General features: G+C 43.0%; 1 protein-coding gene across 1 annotated transcript in view; it reads left to right on the forward strand.

The window, feature by feature from the left end:
* Positions 1 to 9946: 9946 nt before the first annotated feature.
* The window catches only part of napepld (N-acyl phosphatidylethanolamine phospholipase D), a gene marked incomplete at its 5' end in the record, with an annotated part of 11237 nt that continues 11183 nt past the window's right edge, over positions 9947 to 10000 (forward strand). Inside the window, 1 exon segment of the mRNA XM_048268759.1 lies at positions 9947 to 10000. This exon segment is cut by the window's right edge and continues 102 nt beyond it. Coding sequence (XP_048124716.1) covers positions 9947 to 10000 — 54 coding nt within the window.

The following is a 10000-nucleotide window of genomic DNA, read 5'->3' on the forward strand; positions in this document are numbered from 1 at the left end:
TGATGAATCCCAGCGTTGACGTCACGTGCCCGATGTTTTCTGGGAAATGTAGCCTAGTTTACTAGCGATCCCTTATTATACATTCTGTGCTAGCGAAAGGCCTACAAGTTAGTAGCCCTACCCCTGGGACATCAGACATTTAGCAGCGGTTTGAAAATAAACGACTAATTGATCTAGATAAATATCTGAAAATCAAGTATGAAACATGCTTTTGGTGCTGCTTCAGTGGTTTGTTTTCACCGAGTTTTGATGTCACGTCGACCAAGCTTTGGTTTTGGTGGCGGGGAATTAAAAAAAAACACGAAGATGGAAATAGGCTGATAGGTTGAAATAGGCCTATGTATGATATGAAATTCCACCACTGTACAAAAAGACTTTTAGTGAATCATGACAACTGAAAGGACCGTACCGTGTCTTTCCGCCAGGTGTCAGTGTCATCTCATATCATTATCATTTCTTGAATTTCCCCTTGTGGATCAATAAAGTATCTATCTATCTATCATATCACATATCACAGTGAACATCAGAGCTTATGTTTTAACCTTTGTTGTGGCATCCATGTTTTTCACACATTCTGACGGCAAAGCACATTCAACCATAGCATTCAACACTTGCAGTGGAAAAAACAACGCAATCACAGGGGCGGTCCGTGGGCCTCCTTAATGTAGTCTGACCAACATTTTAAATTATTCCCTGTTAAAATTATGTATTATATTTTTGTGTAGGCCTATTTGTATGTCGCTTTGGACAAAAGCGTCTGCCAAACACCATAACCATAAAGAAACGCACCAAAATTGCCTGATTCTAGCGTTCTGACGCTAAAGTCATTCAGTCATGACGTCGTTCACCCGACTGCGAGCGTGCAATCAGCCTCTTCATGTGCATTTGGTGTGAGCTCTGCTCTGGGAATAACAGGGGGAACATTTTTGCCAGCGGAAAAGCCAAAACCGTGGAAAATGGGGGAAGATTTTTGGTTTGCTGGTCTAATAATGGGGGGAAAACATTCAGGCTAACCTATAGCCTATATGTCTACGGAATGTTACACACAAAAGTGTTGTGGCTTTAAATCACAGACCCCTCAAACAGTTAGTTCCCCCTCAAACTCTCTCTCGTGACAAGCGCGCGCCTACTCGTGCAACAGGTGCATCACAGGAATTGTTGCAAAGGTCAAGCAGCGCAGAACTGAATGTGCAGTTTGGAATTGAAATCGCCAGCAGCAAGACAGGTTCCCGTGTGTGTGTGTGTGTGTGTGTGCAAACAATACTGTAACTTAAACGGAAACATAATATGGAATTGCATGACAGCAGCCCAAATCATTTTTCAAAAGCCCTGAATCTTTTTTTGTATGTGTTTTCAATTTCCAACGATTCCAATTTCCAATTGAACTTCCCCTCGGTTTTTCTATAAATGTTACAAAATGTAGGCTACTATTACTGAGCAAACATCCCTTATTTCCAAAGCCCAATATTGACAGATAATCTGATTTCCCACACGATGAGTTTAGGCAATGCCAGAGCTGAGATGTTTTACGTCATAAACCTGGCAGGAAAGTTCAGAGCGGCGCAGTCAGTTTAACCCATTTAAGCCCAAATTTTTCCCAGACATGCAAATATGCAAATCATGTGTTAGGCCTATTAGCAACCCTTTGAAGTAATCAATAATTATTATTATTTTTTTAAATGTAGAAAAGTAGATGAAAAAGTGAGTTTTATTACCGGTGACCGGTGGGATAATATGCGTATACTCAATTTAAGATTGCTCTATTTGTTTTTTTGTTAAAATAAAGGTATTCTGACACAACTTTTCAAACTGATATGAACACTGAGACCAATGGCAATAATAAATATGAAAAATATGTAAACATTGTTTATTTACCAGGAGCTTCGGCTCGTTAAAATAGAACCCTGAATGTGTATGTCTGTGCGTGCGAGTGTGTGTCTGCATGTAGCTGTGAGAGTTAGTGTATATGGTGTGTGTGTGTATCTGCATGGGGTGTGTGAGTTAGTGTGCATATTGTGTGCGTGTGTGTGCGTATACAGTATGTATGTGTGTGAGTGTGTGTGTTTGTTTGTGTGTGTATGTATGTGTGTGTGTATATATGTGTGTATATGTATGTGTGTGTGTGTGTGTGTGTGTGTATGTGTGTGTATCTGCAGGTGGGTGTGTGAGAGCAGTAGGCAAAGCGCATGCCGCGTGCAATGTGAAGTCCCCTTGAGTGTATATCTGTGTGTGTGTGTGTGTGTGTGTGAGTGTCTGTGTGTGTGTGTCTGAGTGTATATCTCTGTGTTTGTGTGTATTTGTGTGTGAGTGTGTATGTCTGTGTGTGTGTGTGTGTGTGAGTGTGTATGTGTGTGTGTGTGTGTGTGTGTGAGTGTGTATGTCTGTGTGTGTGTGTCTGAGTATGTATAGCTGTGTGTGTGAGTGTATATCTGTGTGTGTGTGAGTGTGTACAATATGTCTGCGTGTGTGAGTTTGTATATCTCTGTGTGTGTGAGTGTGTATGTGTGTGTGAGTGTGTATGTCTGTGTGTGTGAGTATATATATCTCTGTGTGTGAATATGTGTCTGTGTGTATATGTGTATGTGTGTGTGTGAATGTGTGTGTGTGTGTGTGTGAGTATGTGTGTGAGTGTGTGTCTATGTGTATGTGTGTGTGTCTGTGTGTGTGAAAATGTGTATGTGTGTGAATGTGTGAATGTATGTGAGTGTGTATCTGTGTGTGTGTGTGTGTTTCTAGAGTGCACATTCTAGAGCTTTCTAGAGTGCGCATTCATTACGTAAAAGATGCTTCATACCAAAACAACGATCAAACATTATCAAATGTATCATGACGTGTTGTCACAAAGACTTAGGCTACTCCAATTAGAAAATCAAAACCAAAATCATGTAAGTGTAAGTGTTCTCTAATTGACGCCTGTAGGCCTATAAGGAAAATGCGATTTCAGTTTGTAAAATGTATCCCCAACTGAATTAGTCCCCCTTATGTGAAGCATTATGTGTTATGATCTCACATTTTAAAAGTCTCAATGTGTCCATCGGTTTACACAGAATTCACTAGAAGTCATGATTTAAGGGGTTATTTTTCAAAATTTTCTGCCGGGGGGCATGTCCATGTCCCCGGACCCCCCTAGCCATCCTGTGTGTGACACTGGGCTAAGCCCCCAATGTTTCAAATGTCTGGCTCCGCCCCTGGAACAACTCATGTGCAGTGCAATAATATGATACATTAATCTCAACAAAACAAGAAACCTAAGTGATTAGCAAGTGATAAGGAATAGGATAGGTGGAATAGTAGGCTATGATGTGATAAACTAGTAAAACCGAGATGCTAAAATATAGCAAATATATCCTCTAGATGGCAGCAACACGCCGAGAGTATCATTCAGTCAGGTAGGTAACACGAAGAAGAGTAAAGTTCACTCCACCAGAACTGTTGGTTTACAGTTGAAATCAAAAGTAAAGTAGCTGGCTAATACGCTGCTTCGTTTCGAACACATCTGACAGAAGTAGAGAGACCTCAAACCTTCTCTTACATCACAAATATTTAGACTATTGATTGATTGAGCACTCTCAGGTTTCTGATTAAATGGACTTTTGCTCGATCATTCATTTCAGCTCAACTCACTTCCTGAAAACGAATGCTATGGTATATTAATTTGTGGATATAGCGTGCGATTAATTTAGTATGTTTTTATGGACAATCATCAAGCACAGCATGATTCATCGAAGTCTTGTAGAAGTTGTGAGAACTTCCAGTCCACAGCGTTTGATATCAAAACGTCAACAGAATCGATCTCTCCCTTCTCTGGTTTTCTTTAAAAGTCCACACGGCGCATCTCACCCAAAAACCAAGACTACCGGAGGAGAACAGACCAGGTGTTGTGTTTTTTTTTCTTTTCACATTCTTGACGATTTAACCGGTGATGCGGTAGGCCTACACTGCTTCCCGTTGATTAGGCAGGCGAGAGAATCCTGAGCTTATTATTCGTCACATGCAACAACAACCTGCTACAGTGTATTGGTGAAATGTGGTTACGTAACCATTGCCAGCACATCAAACCCTTTAATTTACTGTATGAAACATTCCTGATTGATTGTTTAAGATGTGTAAACGGCGAACCGGCCTCGTGAAGGTCATTTTAATAGAGCATGTAACGTATATTATTATTCTGGTACAGTCTCGTCTTCAAGCATCTTTGCACTCCCTTTCGCTACAGGGAATGCTGTGATCAGGAGGATTTGAAAAGACTGCCTAATTTGGCACAGTCACGTGATTAGTGTCTTTGACGTCTACGTCAAAATGTATTGCGGCGGTGAGCAGGGTTGCCAGATTGGTAGCATTTACATATATTCTTTGTTATTATTCATATATATGTTACGAATGTTTGATAATATTTTGCTTAATCAAAGTGGCTCTGTTTAAGCGTCGCTGTATCATCATGGTGTCTTATGCTGTCAACCAAACCTTGTCGGGAGCTGGTTATGTGCTATAGCTCAAATCGTGTAAAACTACCGCTTACTGACCAATCAATTATCTTGGAAAAACAAAGTTATCTCACATGTAGGATTCTGTCATATATCTTACAGGTGGAGGCTCCGCATCTACAAACATTTTAGATATCGGATGCGCTTTAATAGTGTTGTGCAAATATGCCACTTACAGGCACGTAGCAAGCGTGGGGGATGTGGGTGTTATAACCATAGACATAATATACATAGACGCCGCATTGGCTGCTGGAAACAAGAAATGCGGCCGCCATCTTGGACCTGTCATACTCCTCATTGCGTTGCAGCAGAAAACACAAGATGACAGCACTGTGCAGCATGTTCCTGCTCAAATCGGCGGACCATACTGGGGATTTTACTTTTCACAAGTAAGATTTAACATTACCGTACTATTGGTTGTATTTTGTATTTTCGAACAATGTGGCCTGTATCATAGCTACATGTATGACCTTTGCAGCAAAAAAAAACCGCGTGAAAATCTGTTCGGTATTCAGTGAGATATGATTAATTAAGTGTGCTGACAGCTCATTGCACCGGCCAAACAGATTACACTGAGTGGAGTGGACAAAGATTGTTAAGGCGGAGCAAGATACTTCGTCGTAGTTCATGTCTATGGGCGCGAAATGGGGATCGAATCCTGTCTGCATAAAGAGGCGTGTCGATGACGTATTGACGAGCGTACATTGCAACCGGCCAACAGCAGCTGCATAAATAACCGGCGCACACCTGATATAAGGTTGATTTTCTCCAGACTGGAATGCTCAAAAATGCTAAAAATGTACCTGAAATGTTCAGAAGGGTTTGAGGATCATGAAAACGTGCCCGAAATTCACATTCCTAACTCTAGAACCAAGACCTTAGCATATGTGGTGAAATTCTGAGCTATGCCCATAGACTTCAATGGAGCAGTCGCTGCCTCTGCTCTGCATAAAGGGGGATTTTGACCCCCCTCGTGCGATCCGGGTTCCCGGAAGTGGCTCCTGATGAAACATCTTGCTCCGCCTTAACAATCTTTGGAGTGGATGACCGGTCCAAGATGGCGGCTCCAAATCTCGTCAGCGCTAGTAGGGAGCAGCGGTCGATGCGGCGTCTATGTATATTATGTCTATGGTCGCTCCCGTAAAGAGTTGGAACGCACACAAAGAGACACAAATAGGTCTGTTGATTTGATTGAATGGTCATCCAGCCAATCACATCAAGTTAGCCAGTGAAGAACCAGAGCCGCTCTGATCAAATTCAAAGTGTGCATCTTTCTGACTGACCGTTTTTGTCACACCGTATAAATGCAGAGAGTCAAAATGAATACGGGGGTGCGCGCACCAATGCACTTGTTTGTGCAGAAAGACCTTTGGCCACTGTTCTCAGAGCATTATGCTTTCTCTGTCTATGATCTGCAGCTTTTCTCAAACTATGGGCCTCCTCAACAATTAACCTAGGCTACTGGTCCACGTAGCCGCGAAATTAAGTTATGCCCGGTGCTTCACACGTCTGATCTGATTTCACTGTCAATGTGTGTCGTAGTGCTACATCTACTGGATATCTTAATGTCTTACGATCGCGTTCCATTTAGAACATCTTATTTTGATCTTACAAACGGAGGCGTCAAGACACATTTGAGTTCTACATCTGAGAACTAAGATTTCCAGCATGTAGAGCGCTCATGCAATGTGTGTGTCCCTGCAGCAAGTGAAACTGTAACGTGGGCTAGAAGCAGCAATAGTTTAAACAACAACGTGGCTTCCTGTAACTATTAATAGAAAAGCATAGAAACTTCTTCTTTAAATTAATTAATTTAATTAATTGACATTAATTAAGCTGGCTATATGCAACACAATTTATTTATATTCCCTTTGCATATGTTTGGGTAGACTTCAAACGTTTTTGAATTTGAGCTTACATTTCTGTATTCTTTATTATTATATTTATTTAGGTATTAGTGATACCTCGAAATTAGGCTGCTGTCTGTTAGGGCAATTTATTGTAGCCTGCTAACCCATATGCACAAAACCATCATTTCTGAAATTATTTCTTGATTTATAACATGAGATAGGCTATGTCTCCATGGAGGGTAGTGTCAAATAGTGAAGTGATAGGTAGATCATGTAGGCCTACATGTCACATGAGCCACACATACAGTATTAGGGGCGCTGCTTCTTCTGTCCCGCAAACTGCATTAAAATGGTGTGTTTAGCAATCAGAATTTCAATTTTTTCGGAGTAGAAACTGCTGGACACCAATATAGTCCGCACCCCTCTCAGAAAATACTTACAACGTCCCTGTAGGGAGTTATTTATAATTTGGCAAGATTGTTTCATTTTCCTATCCCACAACCCCCACACTTTTAAAAAGCTTGATACGCCCCTGTGCCACTATGGGCGTGCATACAACAAATGCCAATCGATTTATTTGATGTTATAGGCTAGACACTAAAAATAACCGCAGTGTAGATTACGCTATCGCTCATAAATCCGGAAGTAATTGTTTTTTAATATAGGCGGTCTTGTGTGTCTCCACGTTTCACGATTGGCCAACAACATCCCAACACCGAGAACGTGCACAGATCTGAGCTGGAAGCCTAGTTTTACAAATATATCACATAACTGCTATCATAATAGGCCTATCACTTAACTTATACCCCTGAGTCAAGGCTTTGTGAAGCCTTGATATGTCTAGATCGCCTAGATATGTCTAACGTGCTTCGTAGTATACCCCACTGGACTAGCCTAGATATGTCTGACGTGCTTAGTAGTATACCCCACAGGTGTGGTATGTCTAACGTGCTTAGTAGTATACCCCACAGGTGTGATATGTCTAACGTGCTTCGTAGTAGTATACCCCACAGGTGTAATATGTCTAACGTGCCTCGTAGCCGCCTTCATTAGCGAGGTTGATGGAATATCCCACAGGTGTGATGTGTAACAGGTGGGTGGAGCCATACCCTTTAGAACCCTGGGCAGCCCGTGCAGTCGACGGAGACTTGTGTTCCGGCTACCACGCCTGTTATTGGTCTTCCTGCAGTTTTCCTACTCTGGTGTAGTTAATCTTACATTTTCTGTTTTGTAATTTAACCAATTGTTTAATAAACCACCTAGACAAACAAGCACAATTCACATTTCTGTCATTTTATGTTGTGGCCAGTGCGCCTGGACCATCATAACAGCTGTTTGTGTTGGTTTATTAGTGTCTTAAACTGTGTCTGGTGTGTTACTGTAGCTACTGTGGTGTGTTACTGTAGCTACTGTGTCTGGTGTGTTACTGTAGCTACTGTGTCTGGTGTGTTACTGTAGCTACTGTGGTGTGTTACTGTAGCTACTGTGTCTGGTGTGTTACTGTAGCTACTGTGTCTGGTGTGTTACTGTAGCTACTGTGGTGTGTTACTGTAGCTACTGTGTCTGGTGTGTTACTGTAGCTACTGTGGTGTGTTACTGTAGCTACTGTGTCTGGTGTGTTACTGTAGCGACTGTGGTGTGTTACTGTAGCGACTGTGGTGTGTTACTGTAGCTACTGTGTCTGGTGTGTTACTGTAGCCGTATGTGTCTGGTGTGTTACTGTAGCTACTGTGTCTGGTGTGTTACTGTAGCTACTGTGGTGTGTTACTGTAGCCGTATGTGTCTGGTGTCTTACTGTAGCCGTATGTGTCTAAGTTCTGAATTAATTCTTCATGCATTATCAGAACACTTCCATGACAAACCGTAAAACCGGTTAAATGTGTTGATTAAAACAGGACTACTTCTCTATGTGTACAATTTAAAAACACCAAGTATCAGAGACCCCACTGAGGCAGGCTAATTGAGCTGTGTTGCCCAGCACGGCTCCAAACGGCTTGCATTGGGTCTCTGATTTGGCAACCCCGGTAGTGGGAACTTGCACCATACGCAGTGCAGCCACGAAGAAAGAGTTGTATGAATCTGATCGAAATGGGACTCAGATAACACTACTTGCTCCAAAAAGTGCCGGGGAAACGCGATACTAATTCGAAGAGGTAATGTTACAACTCTTTGATCACGTCGGGAACGTCAATAGGGTGACGTAAGTTCAGTGATCAGTCGTTGGCTATATGGACTTACCGCTTGAAGCCTATAATTTATCATTTTCACATCCTTCCCATGTTGTTATTACATTCAACAGCTATTGTGAAATAGCCTGTCTTATTGGATATGTTGTAAAACGCATCAAAAACGGAGCAGATGTGCCTACGATGTTCCTGTCATTCGTCGTTGTTGTCATTCTGTGTAGCCTAAACGCGGTTGTTAAACTTTATATTGTCATAGCCTAAAAGCACGCTGCTTTTGACATTAGCCTAATCTGAACGAGTCGTCTAAAGTTATGTTCATCCAGGCCAAGTGAGCCAAATCATTTGGGTAGCTTATTATCGCCAACATTAGCTAAAACGTAGCCAATTCTATTAATCCTTTTGTGTAATGGTGGCAATTAAAACTGAATAGGCCTGCATGTCACTTTGGGTGATGACAAGCTAAATGGTCGGACCTGTTGTGACGGCGGAAATGACATTCATAACTAGTTGTGCACTCTGTCCCACTGTTATCAGATACCCGTTGGAGGAAGAACAGCGCTGCCGTTAAATGACAAGAGTCAGCACCGCGAGCGGGTCGACGCAGTGATCCGTGCTTTGAAAGGCGCTGACGCGACACGCAGCGCGTAGCGTGAGCCCGCTAGCACGGCCTCCCTAGAGCCCTCAAAGGACCGTGTCGAAGGAGAACACACCAGTGGCAAGCAAGTTCGCGCCACTAATGCACAGGGGTTGGCGGCGGGTGCAAAATTACTGACTCTTAGCCTATCGCGATATCATGCATATTTATTTGCATACTTCCGTATGACTTAGCACTTAGTATATTTCTTCACACATTTACTGGAGAGGTCGGGTGATCAGACATTAATGACCCACCCCGACCTGTAGTAGCTTAAATGTTTGTCAAAAACATCAGCAGACATTTGGTCAGACACCATTCAATGCATCTTGTTATAAACTCCACACTACATGTGGTCAGAATGCTCCTGGCGTTATGGGTGGGCACCTCTGTGTTCTGCGCAAGGGGGTAGGCGAACGTGTGTGTGTGTGTGTGTGTGTTACCTCTATGGGAGGCTCTGAGGCTTATGGTAACTTGGAGTTAGCACTCCATTGACCCCCATTCATTTTGCCGTCACTTTGACATCAAATGACCAAACAACGGAAGCGATTCCCTCGTATTCCGAACTCTCTCTAGATGTGGCTCCTCCTCATTGGCTATATGTCCCTTCAGGTGCTGCGTCTCCGGCAGGACCATGGAGGAGGAGAGGAGAGGAGGAGCGGAGGAGAGGAGAGGAGGTGCGGAGGAGGAGCAGACGCGTCTGATTGGTCCAGAGGGAGTTCAGCCGGTGGTGCGACGGAGAACAGGGTCCGGCCTCGGGCCGCGGACGCCCAGGGAAGAGCTTCGGCTGGACTACCGCTGCAGGGAGTGAAGCACCCCGCTGGCAGGAAGGACGCCAGCGGACGC

Source organism: Alosa alosa, chromosome 17 (genome assembly GCF_017589495.1).
Source record: "Alosa alosa isolate M-15738 ecotype Scorff River chromosome 17, AALO_Geno_1.1, whole genome shotgun sequence".
NCBI lineage: Eukaryota > Metazoa > Chordata > Actinopteri > Clupeiformes > Clupeidae > Alosa > Alosa alosa.